At 48.5% G+C, this 18579-nt stretch overlaps 1 protein-coding gene across 1 annotated transcript in view; it reads left to right on the forward strand.

Moving 5' to 3' along the window:
• Positions 1-11394: 11394 nt before the first annotated feature.
• Positions 11395-18579, forward strand: part of LOC134338793 (uncharacterized) — a 33184-nt gene continuing 25999 nt past the window's right edge. Inside the window, exons 1-2 of the mRNA XM_063034858.1 lie at positions 11395-11528; positions 13171-13226. Coding sequence (XP_062890928.1) covers positions 11450-11528; positions 13171-13226 — 135 coding nt within the window. The 5' untranslated portion in view covers positions 11395-11449. The remainder of the gene's footprint in view (positions 11529-13170; positions 13227-18579) is intronic.

Raw genomic sequence — 18579 nt, forward strand, 5'->3', positions numbered from 1 at the left:
CAGTAAACTCTATAAGATGACCTACCACAGACAAATCTATAGTGATTATCCCTAATCTTAGTGATTATCCCTGTCCATCCAAATAATCATATATATCTGGTCCCTTAGAATACTTTCGAATAAATTTCCCACTACTGATGTCAGGCTCACCAGCCCATAATTTTCTGGTTTATTCTTAGAGACTTCCTTAAACAGCAAAACAGCATTAGTTATCCTCGTATTGTCTGGTACCGTACCTGTCACTAATTTATGTACTAGCTTCCCAAAGGTGTGAGGGAACGCCTTGTCAAGTCCTGGGGATTTATCCGCCCTAATTTGCTTCAAGACAGCAAACACCGCCTCCTCTCTAACCTGTATCGGCTGCTGTGTTGCCTCACTTGTATCACTATCAGGTAAATACAAACGCAAAAAAAAAATCCATTTATGATCTCCCCCATCTCTTCTGGCTTCACAGATAGATTACCATTCTGATAATCCAGAGGACTAATTATGTCCTCTGCAATCCTTCTGCTCTTAACATGCCTGTAGAATCTCTTAGGATTCTCCTTGTCTGTTAAAGCAACCTCGTGCCTTCTTCTAGCCCTCCCGATTTCTTTAAGTGTTCTCTCGCATCCCATATGTTTCTCCAAGTACCTCATTTATTCCTGCCTGCCTAAACCTGCCATGCACTCCCTTTTTTTAATCTTAGCCAGGGGCTCAATATCTCTTGAAACCTAAACCTGTTACCTTTACCTTTTATTCTGACAGGCATTGTGCTCTCAAGTTTCACTTTTGAAGGCTTTCCACTGCCCAAGTACACTTTTGCCAGAAAACAACCTATCCCAATCCATACTTTCAGACCCCATCAGAACTGGTCTTTCTCCAATTTAGAACTGGAGAATTGGAGCACAGATACATAGGATTTGCACAGGCTTGGAGAATGGACAATAGATGGAAGACAGTATCGGGAAGTGCATGGTCGTGCACTTTGATCGAAGGAATAAAGGCAGACACTGTTTTCTAAATGGAGACAATTCAGAAATTCGAGTGGTGCAAAGGGACTTGGGGGTCCTAGTTCAGGATTTTATAAGGGTTAACTTACAGCTTGAGATAGTAGTAAAGAAAATTAAATTTAAGAGGATAAGTGTATGAAATGTAATGCTGATGCTATATAAGGCATTGATAAGACCACATTGCGAGCAGTTTTGGGCCACTTTTCTGGCATTGGAGAGGGTCCAGAGGAGGTTAACGAGAATTAAAGAGCTAATGATCGAGGAGCGTATGATGGCTCTGTGCTTGTACTCACTGGAGTTCAGAAGAATAAAGGAGGGGTGTCATTGAAACCCTAGATTGAAAGGCCTAGACAGAGTGGATGTAGAGAAGCTGTTTTCTATAGTGGGGTAGTCTAGGACACAGTCCCAGTATTGAAGGACATCCCTTTAGAACAGAAGTGAAGAGGAATTGCTGGCAGCCCTTCTCAAATAAAGGCATATTAGCCATTGTCCAGTCCCTCAGCTCCTCACCCAATCTCTCCCCTTTGCTCTAACATACTTGTAAGATCACTTAGGATTTTCATTTACCTCATCAGGTAAAAGGTACAGGAGCCTCAGGATTCACACCACCAGTTTCAGGAACAGTTATTACCCTTCAACCATCAGGCTGTTGAACCCAAGTGGATAATTTCTCTCAACTTCACTCGCCCCATAACTGAAATGTTCCCACAACCTATAGATTCACTCTCAAGGACTTTTCACCTCGTGTTCTTGATATTTATTGCTTATTTATTTACTAAGATTTTTATCTTTTTGTATTTGCACAGTTTGTTTTCTTTTGCAAACTGGCTGAAGGCTCAAGTTGGTGCAGTCTTTCATTAGGGTCATCATTCCATTATGGATTTATTGAGTATGCCCACAAGGAAATGAATCTCGGGATTGTATATGGTGACGTACATGTACTTTGAAAATAAATTTACTTTGAACTTTTTGAAATTTGAACTTTATTTTCTCTGAAGCAGCTGAGCCTGAGCGAAGACCCAACAGAAGGTAATAAGATAATGTGAGGTGTAGATAGGCATTCAGTATCATTTTCCCAGGGTGTAAATGTCTAAAACCAGAGGACATTCACTTAAGGCAAGAAGGGGTAATTTGAAACAAGAGGCAACACACACAAAATGCTGGGGGAGCTCGACAAGTCAGGAAGTTTCCATGGAAACGAATAAACAGTCAAAGTTTCAGAATGAGGTCATTCATCAGGACTGGAAAGGAAAGGAGAAGATGCCAGAATAAAAAGGCAGGGTAAGGGAAGGAGGGCTAATAAGAAGGTGATAGGTGGAGAGGAAAGTAAAGGGCTGGAGAGGGAGTGATCTGATAGGAGAGGAGAGTGGACCAGAGGGGAAAGGGAAGGAGGAAGGGCACAGTGGGACATGATAGGCAGGTGAGAAGAGGTAAGAGGCCAAAATGGAGAATAGAAGAGGGAGGGGAAAGGAATGTTTTTTTTTACTGGAAGGAGAAATTAATATCCATGCCATGGGGTTACCCAGACAGAATATAATGTTGCTCCTCCACCCTGAGGGTGGCCTCATCGTGGCACAAGAGGAGGCCATGGACCGACATGTCGGAATGGGAATGGGAATGGGAACTGGAATTAAAATGTCTGTCCACTGGAAAGTTCCACTTTAGGCGGGTGGAGCAGAAGGTGAGGAAGGCAGATGCAATGTTAGCATTAATTGCAAGAGGACTAGAACATAGGAGCAAGGATGTAATGTTGAGACTTTATAAGGCACTGGTCAGACTGCACTTGGAGTATTGTGAGCAGTGATGAGCAAAGAAAGGACTGATATTGGAGAGGGTTCAAAGGAGATTCACCAAAAATGATTCCAGGATTGAAAGGATTGTCATATGGCAAGTGTTTGATGTCTCTGGGCCCGTATTCACTGCAATTCAGAAAAATGAGCGGTGACTTCACTGAAACCTATCAAATGTTGAAAGGCCTCGACAGAGTGCATGTGGAAAGCATGTTTCCTATGGTGGGGGAGTCTAAGATTAGGGGTGTCCTTTTAGAATGGAGATGTGGAGATGTTTATTTCGCCAGAGGGTGGTGAGCCTGTGGAATTCGTTACTACAGGTGGATGAGGAAGACGAGTCATTGGGTATATTTAAGGCAGAGATTGATAGATTCTTGTTTAGTCAGGGTATAAAGGGGTATAGGGAGGATATTGAGGCTGAGAGGGAAAATGGATCAGCCACGATGAAATGGCAGAGCAGACTCGCTGGGCCAAATGACCTAATTTTGCTCCTATATCCAATAGTCTTGTGGTTTAAAAGGCCCATTCCTCTGCGTAATCTTCTGTCTTTTTATCTTTAAAAGCTGTCTCGTGTCCTCTTTGTGCTCTGAACGTGTCAGAAATATCTCTGGTGCTCCTGAACAGTCACTGATCCCATCTGTCTTTTCCCCAATAAAAGACTCACTATCCCCCCTCCATCACAGTTCCCTACTCCGAACAGCCCTGCTCTGCAACACTAACGGGAACATGACGTTCCTCAACTCCCTCCGTCTCACTGTTAACAGCCTCCCACTCGCTGAACAGCAGGTAAACTGATGGCGTTATGAACCAGTCCGGTCTTGTTCTCTATTTTAAATGTCGTCTGTAACGAACTCCCCCGCTTCCAGACTGCCCTCACTGCAGCGACTGTGCTCCAGCGGGACTGGCCTGTCTTCTGCAACAGAGAACCACTGCTGGGTTCAGGCCAACCTTCACACAACGCTCAACCTCCACAACAAATAGACTCTTGACCAGCAGATAAGGTTCAGAACAACAACAATCGATCTGTATCAGTCACAGCAACCACTGTACAGACTCTCTAACCCCCTTCAGACCCTATGTCCCTCCTCGTCTCTGTAACCCGGACTGACCCCTACAGCTCTCCCCGTTTCTGTAACCCTCTGACCCATACAGCCCTCCTGTTTCTGTGACCCCTTCTGATCCATACACCCCCACTAACCTTCTCTGTCCCGTACACCCCTCCTATTTCTGTGACACCCTCTGACCGATACAGCCCCCTAGCCTCCTCTGTCCCATACACCCCTCCCTGTCTCTGTAACCCCCTCTGCCCCCTACAGCTCTCCCCATTTCTGTAACCCTCTGACTCCTCCACCCTTCCTGTTTCTGTGACCCCCTCTGATCCATACACCCCCACTAACCTCCTCTGTCCCGTACACCCCTCCCTGTCTCTGTAACCCCCTCTGACCGATACACCCCTCCCTGTCTCTGTAACCCCCTCTGACCAAAACACCCCTCCCTGTCTCTGTAACCCCCTCTGACCAAAACACCCCTCCCTGTCTCTGTAACCCCCTCTGACCAAAACACCCCTCCCTGTCTCTGTAACCCCCTCTGACCAAAACACCCCTCCCTGTCTCTGTAACCCCCTCTGACCCATACACCCCTCCCTGACTCTGTAACCCCCTCTGACCAAAACACCCCTCCCTGTCTCTGTAACCCCCTCTGACCAAAACACCCCTCCCTGTCTCTGTAACCCCCTCTGACCAAAACACCCCTCCCTGTCTCTGTAACCCCCTCTGACCAAAACACCCCTCCCTGTCTCTGTAACCCCCTCTGACCCATACACCCCTCCCTGACTCTGTAACCCCCTCTGACCAAAACACCCCTCCCTGTCTCTGTAACCCCCTCTGACCAAAACACCCCTCCCTGTCTCTGTAACCCCCTCTGACCAAAACACCCCTCCCTGTCTCTGTAACCCCCTCTGACCAAAACACCCCTCCCTGTCTCTGTAACCCCCTCTGACCAATACACCCCTCCCTGTCTCTGACCGATACACCCCTCCCTGACTCTATAACCCCCTCTGTCCGATACACCCCTCCCTGTCTCTGTAACCCCCTCTGACCGATACACCCCTCCCTGACTCTGTAACCCCCTCTGACCAAAACACCCCTCCCTGTCTCTGTAACCCCCTCTGACCAAAACACCCCTCCCTGTCTCTGTAACCCCCTCTGACCAAAACACCCCTCCCTGTCTCTGTAACCCCCTCTGACCAAAACACCCCTCCCTGTCTCTGTAACCCCCTCTGACCAAAACACCCCTCCCTGTCTCTGTAACCCCCTCTGACCAATACACCCCTCCCTGTCTCTGACCGATACACCCCTCCCTGACTCTATAACCCCCTCTGTCCGATACACCCCTCCCTGTCTCTGTAACCCCCTCTGACCCATACACCCCTCCCTGACTCTGTAACCCCCTCTGACCAAAACACCCCTCCCTGTCTCTGTAACCCCCTCTGACCAAAACACCCCTCCCTGTCTCTGTAACCCCCTCTGACCAAAACACCCCTCCCTGTCTCTGTAACCCCCTCTGACCAATACACCCCTCCCTGTCTCTGACCGATACACCCCTCCCTGACTCTATAACCCCCTCTGTCCGATACACCCCTCCCTGTCTCTGTAACCCCCTCTGACCGATACACCCCTCCCTGACTCTGTAACCCCCTCTGACCAAAACACCCCTCCCTGTCTCTGTAACCCCCTCTGACCAATACACCCCTCCCTGACTCTGTAACCCCCTCTGACCGATACACCCCTCCCTGACTCTGTAACCCCCTCTGACCGATACACCCCTCCCTGACTCTGTAACCCCCTCTGACCGATACACCCCTCCCTGACTCTGTAACCCCCTCTGACCGATACACCCCTCCCTGTCTCTGTAACCCCCTCTGACCAATACACCCCTCCCTGTCTCTGACCGATACACCCCTCCCTGACTCTGTAACCCCCTCTGTCCGATACACCCCTCCCTGACTCTGTAACCCCCTCTGACCGATACACCCCTCCCTGACTCTGTAACCCCCTCTGACCGATACACCCCTCCCTGACTCTGTAACCCCCTCTGACCGATACACCCCTCCCTGACTCTGTAACCCCCTCTGACCGATACACCCCTCCCTGTCTCTGTAACCCCCTCTGACCGATACACCCCTCCCTGTCTCTGTAACCCCCTCTGACCGATACACCCCTCCCTGACTCTGTAACCCCCTCTGACCGATACACCCCTCCCTGACTCTGTAACCCCCTCTGACCGATACACCCCTCCCTGTCTCTGTAACCCCCTCTGACCGATACACCCCTCCCTGTCTCTGTAACCCCCTCTGACCGATACACCCCTCCCTGTCTCTGTAACCCCCTCTGACCGATACACCCCTCCCTGACTCTGTAACCCCCTCTGACCAAAACACCCCTCCCTGTCTCTGTAACCCCCTCTGACCAATACACCCCTCCCTGTCTCTGACCGATACACCCCTCCCTGACTCTATAACCCCCTCTGTCCGATACACCCCTCCCTGTCTCTGTAACCCCCTCTGACCCATACACCCCTCCCTGACTCTGTAACCCCCTCTGACCAAAACACCCCTCCCTGTCTCTGTAACCCCCGCTGACCAAAACACCCCTCCCTGTCTCTGTAACCCCCTCTGACCAATACACCCCTCCCTGTCTCTGACCGATACACCCCTCCCTGACTCTATAACCCCCTCTGTCCGATACACCCCTCCCTGTCTCTGTAACCCCCTCTGACCGATACACCCCTCCCTGACTCTGACCGATACACCCCTCCCTGACTCTGTAACCCCCTCTGTCCGATACACCCCTCCCTGTCTCTGTAACCCCCTCTGTCCGATACACCCCTCCCTGTCTCTGACCGATACACCCCTCCCTGTCTCTGTAACCCCCTCTGACCAATACACCCCTCCCTGTCTCTGTAACCCCCTCTGACCAATACACCCCTCCCTGACTCTGTAAACTCCTCTGACCGATACACTCCTCCCTGTGTCTTTTACCCCCCTCCGATCCTTAGACCCTTTCCCATCTCTGTTACCCACCTCCGGCCACTACACCACTCCCCATCTCTGTAATCTCCTCTGTTCCGTACAACTCTCCACATCACGGTTACCCCTCTGGCCACTATGCCCCTCTTCATCTCTATGACACCCTCTGACCCGTATAGCTCTCCCCAATTCTGTAACCCCATCTGGTCCCGACACCTCTCCCCATACCTGTAACCTCCTTGACCTGTACACCTCTCCATGTCTCTATAACCCATTCAGCCAGTAGCACTCTCCCTGTCTCTGTAAACCCCTCGTCTCTGTAACCCATTCGGCCTGTACACCCCTCCCCATCTCTGTAACCCCCTCAGCCAGTACCACTCTCCCGGTCTCTGTAACTCCCTCGGCCAATACACCTCTCCCTATCTCTGTAAACTCCTCGTCTCTATAACCCATTCGGCCTGTACAACTCTCCCCGTCTCTGAAACCCCCTCGTCTCTTTAACCCTGTCGGCCAGTACACCCTCCCTGTCTCTGTAAACCCCTCGTCTCTGTAACCTCCTCGGCCAGTACAACTCTCCCTGTCTCTGTAACCCCCTCATCTCTGTAACCCCCTCGGCCAGTACACCTCTCCCCATCTCTGTAAACCCCTCGTCTCTGTAATTCATTCGGCCAGTACAACTCTCCCCATCTCTGTAAACCCCTCGTCTCTGTAATCCATTCGGCCTGTACAACTCTCCCCGTCTCTGTAAACCCCTCAGCCAGTACTACTCTCCCCATCTCTGTGAACCCCTCGTCTCTGTAACCCCCTCAGCCTGTACAATTCTCCCCGTCTCTGTAAACCCCTCGTGTCTGTAACCCTGTCGGCCTGTACACCTCTCCCCATCTCTGTAAACCCCTCGTCTCTGTAACCCCCTCAGCCAGTACACCTCCCCCGTCTCTGGTACAGAAGGCTGAAGGCACACACTCAGTGATTGAGAAACAGCTTCTTCCCCTCTGCCATCCGATTCCTAAATGGACATTGAATCTTTGGACACTACCTCACTTTTTTTATATACAGTATTTCTGTCTTTGCACATTTTTAATCTATTCAATATATGCATATTGTAATTGATTTACTTGTTTACTTATTATTATTATTATTTTATTCATTTTTTTGTCTGCTAGATTATGTATCGTTTTGAACTGCTGCTGCTAAGTTAACAAATTTCACGTCACGTGCCGGTGATAAGAAACCTGATTCTGATTCTGATGTTAGAGCCGTTAATCCTGGGTGTTTTCTGTTCGGTCTTGTCGGGTTGTTTGTGACCAGCGCGAGTTTCCCGGGTTCTTTGATTACTTAAAGGGGACTCTCGTCGTGCTCTGTGATTGGAATCCTACCATGCGTTGTAAAGTGATTTGTCTCAGACGTGCCTCCGATACTCTCTTGGTGTCCCTACGTCCAACCATCATGTTTCTGATGCTTCATGGGGCGTCTGCGGTCCTCAGCTCCTGGGTCGAGTCAATGCCTGCGACCACCATGACAGGGAGTCTGCCGCTCCGCCACACTGGGGTCCTGTACTGCGAGTGCACACCGAGACTGAGAGCCTCTGAAATCCTCTATCGTATCTGCCTCCACCACCACCCGAGGGACCATGTTCCAGGCACCCACCATTGTCTGCCCTACTCGTCTCTTTTGAACCTAACCCCAACCCCAACCCTAAATGCATACTGGCTGTCTACACTATCTATGCTTCTCCTAATCTTCTAAACCGCTATCAGGTCGCCTCTCAACCTTTGCCACTCCAGAGAAAACAACCCGAGTTTGTCCAACCTGATAAACCTTTTCTTCACCCTCTTCAATGACTCCAGGTCCTTCCAGTAACATAGACAACATCCACAGCTCTACATTCAATCACCCTTCTCGCCTTCTCGAAAAATTTAATCAAGCTAGTGAGACCAACTTACAGAACACAAAGCTAATGCTAGTTCTCCTTCATTAGGCCATGGTTTTCCAAATGCTCATAGATCCTGTCCCTAACTTCTTCAGTAACTTCCCTACCTCTGACATGAGACTCACCAGTCTAGTTTCCAGGACATTCCCTATTCCTCTTCTTGAACATTAGCTACTCACTGATCCTCCAGGACTTCACCTGTGGAAAGAAATGACATGAAGGTCTTCGTCAAAGTCCCAGCAATCTCTATCTGGTACATCCCGTCAAGCCATGGGGAACTTAAAGCTCTTTAAGAGATATAACAATACCTCCTTCTTTATCTTGATACGCCATAACAGATTAGCACACTCCACCCAAATCTCTCTGTCCTCCAGGTCCTGCCTCCTGGTAAATATTGACGTAAAGTACTTATTTAAGTCCTCACACATCCTCTGCCTCCAAGTACGTGTTCCCTCCTGGAGTGGTTCCAGTCCCTAGTTATCTTCTTGTTCTAGATAAACAGTATGTATGGAAAGTCTCTCTATCATTTGGTTCTGGGAAAGACCCCCTTCCACCCAGTTTGGCCAGGGAGTAAAACACGGACCTAATGCGTGAAGCTGGAAGTTCAACGTTAGAGTATATTGTTCAACATTATTACACATTGTTCCACAGTAGGGCACATCATTCAATGTTAGTCCAACATCTTTGGATGTTAGAGGACATCGTTTGATGTTAGTACACATCTTTCTGTCATGGTGCGGTCCGTGAAGTCCGCATTCCGGTTCACCGTCTGGTCCGTGGACTCAGGAGTCCGGGTCTTCCAGCTGTCCCTTGTTTTGGTTGAGTTAATCATAGGCACATGATTCCCATCTTGGGGTTTGGAATATATGTGGCCTTGGGGTTGAGTGTGAGCTGCTGGTTTGTCTTGTCAAGCTCCCCTGGGAGCAACCTACCGGTGGAAGGCTAGAGCGGCCATTTACCATCTTTAGGCCGCGTTGGGGAACCATCCCCTCATGGAGCCTTGCTGTCAGTAGTCGGAGCTGTCTTTGCGGTATGGATTCGGCCGTTTCCCGGGCCAGCTGAGTGGCCGTCAGCCACTCCGAGCTAGATAGGGATCCAGCTGTTCCGTAGCCAGCCCAGGTCGCTGGCCGTAACTGCGACTCGGAGCAACCCCGAACCAGAGATGGAACTGTCTGTAGTTCTTCGATGTTTGTCGCTTCTTGTCCTCGCCTCCATGGGGTAAGTCAGGCCGTTCTGCCGTTGCCCTGCAGGGGATCTGTCTTGTCTTGTCCTTGCCTGTGTGGGGTTAGTCAGGCCGTTCTGCCGTTACCCGATGGAGGGACCTTTCCCACCTTGGTGTGGAAATGAAGTTCAGTCTCGGCTTGTCTAAGTATATCTCCCGGCTCTATGTCCAGTCTCATGTTGGTGTCGTGTTAAAGATGAGTCCTGGCTTTTCGAAGGATAAGTCCCGGCTCTATGTTGATGTACAGTTCCCAGTCTGACTCCGAGCTCCAGTCTCCGAGTTATCAGCCTCCGCATTCCAAGCCCCAAGACCCCAGCCTGCAGCCTCAAGCCTCAAGACTGCAGCCTGCCTCCAAGCTCAAGCCTCAAGACCCTAGCCTCCAGTCCCGTAGTCATGTCATGTCCTTGCCTGGTTCTGGGGCCCGAGCCTGAGGCAAGACCCAGGTTCTGGGTCCTTGTCCAGTCTCTGGCTCGGGGCCCAAGCCCAGGCTCCTAGTTCATGGTTCCTTGTCCGGGTTCCCTGTCTAGTACATGTCCTAGCCCAAGTCTGCGTTCTTGTCCCTGCTCCTTGTCTGTATCCTGTCACGTCCCTACTCTAGCAAGTCCTGTTCCTAGTACTTCAGTGTCTGTGTCTTGCATTTGGGTCCGTTCCCACTGTGACACTTTCAATGTTAGAGCGCATTGCTCGATGTTAGAGTGCATCATTTGATGTTAGAGCACGATGCTGGTGTGCATCGCTGGAGGTTAAAGCACATTGGTCAATGTCAGAATCCCTCGGTCATTGTTATTGTTCATCTTTCGAAGTTACACCATGTCGTTCAATGTTAAGAGCACATCGATTGATGTCAGAGCGCATCGATCAACATTAGAGCACATCAATCGACACTAGAGTGCGTTGTTCAACATTAGAGCACATCGATCGATAGTAGAGTGCATTTGATAGTCAGTATTGTGCATCTTTCAATGTTAGAGTGCATTGATCGACGTTAGAGTGCGTTGTTCAACATCAAAGCGCATTGAGTGATTTCAGAGCACATCTTTCAATGTTAGAGCCCATCGATCGACGTTAGGGTCACCGAGGAGGGAGTGACATCCTGTGGGAGGGGTGGTGAGGAGGGAGCTCCGCCCTGGGGTTGGGGGGTTCTGTGAGGAGGGAGCTCTGCACTACGGGGGGTGGGTGTCAGCGAGGAGGGAGCTCCACACTGTGGGAGGGGCAGTAAGGGGGAAAGCTCCCTCAGTTCCATTGAGTCTGCAAGAGGGAGCTGGTCTTGATTCTATGTTCCCAGTTTCAGTGGGAGGCGGGGTCTGACGAACAAGGCTGTATCCTGTGGGGGTCTGAGTATGGAATTCAGGAGCCTCCATCGCTGACAGTGCTTTGCAGAGAGAGCAGGAGGTTTATCAGTGACTCTGACCCCAGAGTTAATGATTGACTGAGCGGGGAGGGAGAGGATTTAATGACAGGCACTGGAGCTGCAGAACGCACTCAACCATGGGTCGCTCAGTCCTCCTGCTCGTCCTACAGTTGCTCCTGGCCACCGTTCTCGTTTCCTCTCACAGCTCCAAGAAGGGTAGGTACGGTGCAGGCACTCATCCACTGCCCTCTCTCACTCCACCTCTTCTGTCCCGTTACCCCTCGCTCTGTAATGTATACCTCTCCAGTCTCGTACCCTGTCTCTCTCTCACTTTATATCCGTCCTGTCTCGCTTTCCCCTCTCCAGACTTACTCACCCTATCTCATCTACTCTCTCTGTCTCTCTCTCTCCCCCGCGCCCCCCCCCCAATTCTCCCGTCTTATTCCCACTCTCCCTCAGTGAAATTACCAGCAGCTTAGATACAGAACGCAGAGTCTCTTTCCCGGGTAAGCGAGACTAAATGCATGGGTTTTAGTTGCGGGAGGGGTAGAGGTAGATGATTAATGAAGATGAGTGAGACAAAGTTTATTGTTACACAGACCGGTGGAACTTGAAACAAGCTGCCGGGGAAAGTGGTGGAAGCAGACACGATAGTTGCGTTTAAGAGGCATTTCAAAAGGCACATGAACAGGAGGGAGAGGGGGGATGTAGACCAAGTTTTGAGAGAAAAGGTCAGTTATATTGGCTGCGGACATGGTGGGCCAGGGGGATGATTCTCTCTTGCACTATTCTATCTTCTAACTCTTTGTTTCTCCTTCTCCTCTCTCCCTCTACCTCCTTCTAATCTTTTTTCACTCTTTCCCACCTTCTTCTATCTGCCCCTCCGTTCTTCTCTCTTCCTTAGTGCAAATGTAAACTTTGCCAGATTTGGAAGCAGCCACCTAACCGTTGTGAGTGATCAGCATTCGATGTCAGTTCAGACCTGGGGCAATCCGGTTAGGGTGTGGGAGGGTCAGCATAGTGGATTTTGGGAAGTCCTTGTGGGATAATCCCACATCCAGGTTAGAGATTGGGAACAGTTAGCCCAGTGGCGTTAGGAAAATCCTTCTGGGATAATCCCATATCCAGGTTTGGGAAAGACCCAAGGTTTGATTGATTTAAGCGCCGCGCTGAATTGGAAAAGTTGAATACGGGACAAGTCGACACGTATCGAAGAGGCAGGGTCCGGGTCCAGGTCTGGGAGCAAGGTCAGTTTAAGCACCAGGCTAGATTGAAAAGGACCAGGTGCCGAAACCGAGGGCGAGGCATGTTCCGCGACGTTTACTCGTCTCTGCATTAAACTTCAACTCGTTACTCCACAAAGTTTACTCGTCTCTGCACTGAACTGTGGCTGTGACTTGCAACTACCACAGAGTGAACTCACTTTTGTGAACGTCAGTTCTCAATGCTACTTTCTCACTTTTATTACTTGCACGCTTTTTCCTTCTTTCTCTTTCTTTGCACATTGTGTGTTTGACGGTCTTCTTTTGTTTTAATGGAATCCGTTGGGTTTCTATGCTTTGTAGCTGCCTGTAAGAAAACGAATCTTAAGAATGTATAAGTTTTACATACTTTGATCGTTAATGTTCTTCGATCTGACTTTGACTTTGGAAGAGTTAGCCCTGCGGCGTTTGGAAAATCATTGTGGGATAATCCCATATGTGGGTTTGGCTTTGGGAAGAGTTAGCTCAGTGGTACTTGGAATGTCTGAGATAACAATAGATGGCTTTAGAAATACCGCCATTATGACAGGGAGAAATGTGTAGAGCGGGTGCCCCTCGGAAATGGGTAGTAATCACCTCTGTTCTTTCTCACTCAGGCTGTGACTGTTTGAACGGGGAAAGGGGCCGCGGACCCCAGAGGCCACCCACTGGGGTATGTATCGCACTGAACTCCTTGCTCTAACTGCTACCTCTCCTCACATCCATTTTCGCCAACTCATCTGGGACAGGCTTCTCTACTTCTCCTAAAAAAGTCCAAACACCAGGCAGCTCCCTCCATGTCCAGCCCTCAGCAACGTCCCACCCCAATCTCACCTGTTGTGAACCCACGACCTGGTCTGTGCGCCGCGTTACACAGGCACCAGACGATGTTGTTCGGTAAAGGCCACACTTCTTCCCTGGAAGAGCAATGAGAGAATGAATCTGGCGTAATAACTTCTGGAATATTGATTTAATATAGCCACATGTAACTGAGACACAATGAAGAGCGTTGGCTTGTGGGACATCCAGGCCAATCATTCCATACAGTATATATGTGCAGAGCTAAAGGGAAAACATGGTGCACTTACAGAGAAAGTGCAATGCAAGCAGATTTCTTCACTCAGAGGATGGCGACAGTGTGGAGGGAGCTTCCAGCTGAAGTGCTGGATGTAGGTTCGATTTCTACATTTGGATGAAAGGAAGACAGAGGAGTATGGTCTGGGTGCAGGATGTTGAGACTAGGCATAGACTAGAGTACATCTCTTAGTGTACAAGAGGCTGACAACTGTGGGTAGAAGGTTCCCTCAGAGAAGGTGAACTTTTACCAGCTGAACTGACCGAGCAGAATCCAGTTCTGTTCCAGCTTTGATCCGTGAGCCAGCTGGACACTATCAGTTGTCCCAGGGTGAGTGCTCGGATATGGGTAGGGAAGATGGAAAAGAAGGAATAAAAATTGGAATTGGTGCAGGACTGGACAAAGTGACCTCATAGTGAGGATGGTCTCACTGTTCCTGACTTGAATCTGAGGGGGACGAATATCTTGGCGGGGAGGTTTGCAAAGTCTATTTGGGGAGAGCTTAACCGAGAATTGATGAGGGGTGGGAACGGAACTGAAGAGACAGAGGAAGGGGCTGTTGGCTCACAAATAAAGAAAGCTTGGAGACAGTGCAAGAGGGAGGATAGGCAGGTGATAGAGAAGGGACGCACTTAGACCGATGGTTTGAGATGTGTCTATTTTAATGCAAGGAGTATTATGAATAAAGCAGGTGAGCTTATTTTGTGGATCATTACAGAGATGTTGTGGCCATTACAGAGACTTGGATGGTGCAGGGGCAGGAATGACTAATTCAAGTGCCAGGCTTTAGATGATTCAGTAAGGACAGGGAGAAAGGCAAAAGAGGTGGGGGCGTGGCACTGCTGATCAGAGATAGTGTCACGGCTGCAGAAAAGCAGGAAGTCATGGAGGGGTTGTCTACGGAGTCTCCGTGCGTGGACGTTAGGAATAGGAAGAGATCAACAACTCTACTGGGTGTTTTTTATAGACCACTCAATGGTATCAGGGACATCGAGGAGCAGATAGGGAGGTAGATTCTGGATAGGAGTAATAATAACAGGGTTGTTGTGGTGGGAGATTTTAATTTCCCAAATATTTATTAGTATCTCCCTAGAGTGAGGAGTTTAGGTGGGATGGAGTTTGTTAGGTGCGTTCAGGAAGGTTTCTTGACACAATATGTAGATAAGCCTACAAGAGGAGAGGCTGTACTTGATCTGGTATTGGGAAATGAACTTGGTCAGGTGTCAGATCTCTCAGTGGGAGAGCATTTTGGAGATAGTGATCACAATTCTATCTCCTTTACCACCGCATTGGAGAGGAATAGGAACAGGCGAGTTAGGGAAATGTTTAATTGGAGTAAAGGGAAATATGAGGCTATCAGGCAAAGCCTGGAAGCATAACTTTGAAACAGATGTTTTCAGAGAAACGTACGGAAGAAATGTGGCAAATACTTAGCAGATATTTGCGTGGAGTTCTACATATCCAATGAGACAGGGAAAGGATGGTAGGGTACAGGAACCGTGATGTACAAAGGCTGTTGTAAATCTAGTCAAGAAGAAAAGAAGAGCCTACGCAGGGTTCGAAAAGCTAGGTATTGACAGAGATCTAGAAGATTATAAGGCTAGCAGGAAGGAGTTTAAGAATGAAATTAGGGGAGCCCAAAGGGGCCATGAGAAGGCCTTGGTGGACAGGATTGAGGAAAACCCGAAGGCATTCTAAAAATATATGAAGAGCAAGAGGATAATATGTGAGAGAATAGGACCAATCAAGTGTGACAATGGAAAAGTGTGTATGAAACCAGAGGAGATAACAGAGGTACTTAATGAGCACTTTGCTTCAGTATTCACTACGGAAAAGGATTTAGGCAATTGTAAGGATGACTTGCAGCAGACTGAAAAGCTTGAGCATGTAGATATTAAGGAAGAGGATGTGCTGGAGCTTTTGAAAAGAATCAAGTTGGATAAGTCACTGGGACCGGACAGGATGTACTCTAGGCTACTGTGGGAAGCGAGGGAGGAGATTGCTGAGCCTCTGGCAATGATCTTTGCTTCATCAATGAGGACGGGAGAGGTTCTGGAGGATTGGAGGTTTGCAGATGTTGTTCCCTTATTCAAGAAAGGGAGTAAAGACAGCCCAGGAAATTATAGACCAGTGAGTCTTTCTTCAGTGGTTGGTAAATTGATGGAGAAGATCCTGAGAGGCAGGATTTATGAACAATTGGAGAGGCATAATATGATTAGGAATAGTCAGCATGGCTTTGTCAAAGGCAGGTCGTGCCTTACGAGCCTGATTGAATTTTTTTGAGGGTGTGACTAAACACATTGATGAAGGTAGAACTGTAGATGTGTTTCAGCAAGGCATTTGATAAGGTACCCCATGCAAGGCTTACTGAAAAAGTAAGGAGGCATGGGATCCAAGGGGACATTGCTTTGTGGATCCAGAACTGGCATGACCACAGAAGGCAAAGAGTGGTTGTAGACAGGCCATATTCTGATGGAGGTTGGTCACCAGTGGTATGTCTCAGGGATCTGTTCTGGGACCTTTACTCTTCGTGTTTTTTATAAATGACCTGGATAAGGAAGTGGAGGGCTGGGTTAGTAAATTTGCTGATGACACTAAGGTTGGAGGTGTTGTGGATAGTGTGGGGGGGAGGCTGTCAGAGGTTACAGCAGGACATTGATAGGATGCAAAACTCGGCTGAAAAGTGGAAGATGGAGTTCAACCCAGAAAATTGTGAGGTGGTTCATTTTGGTAGGTCAATTATGATGGCAAAACATAGTATTAACGGCAAGACTCTTGGCGGCTACTACTACTACTACTGCTACTATTACGTCGACTCAGGCCTAGATGGCCGGCATCGGGCACGACTCTTGGCAGGCTGGAGGATCAGAGGGATCTTGGGGTCGGAATCCATAGGACACTCAAAGCTGCTGCGCAGGTTGACTCTGTGCTTAAGAAGGCATAGGGTGCATTGGCCTTCATCAGCTGTGGGATTGAGTTCAAGAGCGGAGAGGTAATGTTGCAGCTATATGGGACCCTGGTCAGACCCACCTTGGAGTACTGTGCTCAGTTCTGGTCACCTCACTACAGGAAGGACGTGAAAACCATAGAAAAGATACAGAGGAGACTTACAAAGATGTTGCCTGGATTGGGAAGCATGTCTTATGAGGATAGGTTGAGTGAACTTGGCCTTTTTTTCCTTGGAGCGATGGAGGATGAGAGGTGATCTAATAGAGGTGTACAAGATAATGAGAGGCATTGATCATGTGGATAGTCAGAGACTTTTTCGCAGGGATGAAATGGCTAGCACGAGAGGGCATAATTTTAAGGTGCTTGGGAGTTGGTACGGAGGAGATGTCAGGGGTAAGTTTTTTACACAGAGAGTGGTGAGTGCGTGGAATGGGCTGCCGGTGGTGGTGGTGGAGACGGATTCGATAAGGTCTTTTAAGAGACTCTTGGACAGGTACATGGAGCTTAGAAAAATAGAGGGCTATGGCTGAGCCTAGGTAGTTCTAAGGTAAGGACATGTTCGGCACAGCTTTGTGGGCCGAAGGGCTTGTATTGTGCTCTAGGTTTTCTATGTTTCTAGAACAACACTGGTTTGCTTGTACTAATCTGGGAGAGTTATATAGTCATGGAACACTACAGCATAGAAACAGACTCATCAGGCCATCTACTCTGTGCCAAACTTATTCTGCTTACTCCCACCAACCTGCACCCAGACCGCATCTCTCCGTACCCCTCCCATCCATGTACCTATCCAAACTTCTCTTAAATGTTGCAACTCAACCCACATCCACTACTTTAGCAGGCAGCTCGTTCCGTACTCTTACCACCCTCTGAGTGAAGAAGTCCCCTCCCCCATGTTCTCATTAAACATTTCATCTTTCACACTTGATCCATGACCTTTGGTTCTAGTCTCACCCAACGTCAGTGGGAAAAGAGCCAGCTTGTGTCTACTCTATCTATACCCCTTCTATCAAGTCTCCCCCAATCCTATTGTATTCAACCTTTCCTTTTTATTCAAAGTTCAAAGTTCAAAGTAAATTTATTAACAAAATATATCTATGTCACCATGTACAACCCTGAGATTCATTTCTTTGCAGGCATTCTCAATAAAAATCCAATAACCATAATAGAATCAATGAAAGACCCCACCAAACAGCGCAGACAACCAATGTGCAAAAGACAGCAAACTGGAAATACAAAAATAAAGGGGAAAAGAGAAGTAATAATAATAATAATTAGTAAATAAGCAATAAATATTGAGCACATGGATGAATAGTTTTTGAAAGTGAGTGCACAGGTTGTGGGAACAGTTAAATGATGGGGCAAATAAAGTTGAGTAAAGTTATCCCCTCTGGCTCAAGAGCCTGATGGTTGAGGGGTAATAACTGTTCCTGAACCTGGTGGTGTGAGTCCTGAGGCTCCTGTACTTTCTTCCTGATAGCAGCAGCGAGAAGAGAGCATGACCTGGACGGTGGATGCTGCTTTCCTACATCAACATTCCATGCAGATGGGCTCAATGGTGGGGAGGGGCTACCCGTGACAGACTGGGCCGTATCTACTTCTTTTTGTAGTAATTTCCGTTCAAAGTCATTGGTGTTTCCATACCAGGCTGTGATGCGGCCAGTCAATGTACTCCCCACCACACAGCTATAGCCAAACTTTTAGATGACATGCTGAATCTTTGCAAACTTCTGAAGAAGTAGAAATTCTCCAGTTGTACTCAAGTGCTGGAATTTAAGCACCGAGGAGTTTAAATTTGCCGACTCTATGTGACTCTGATACCCTGATGTGGAATGGCTCTTCAACCTCCAGTTTCCTCCTCCTGAAGTGAATAATCAACTTCTTGGTTTTACCGACATTGAGTGAGATGTCAAATTTTCAATCTCCCTCCTATATGCCGATTCATCACCATCTTTGATTCAGCCTACGACTTGGTTTCATCAACAAACTTAAATAATGGCAT

This window comes from Mobula hypostoma, chromosome 28, assembly GCF_963921235.1.
Source record: "Mobula hypostoma chromosome 28, sMobHyp1.1, whole genome shotgun sequence".
Lineage (NCBI taxonomy): Eukaryota > Metazoa > Chordata > Chondrichthyes > Myliobatiformes > Myliobatidae > Mobula > Mobula hypostoma.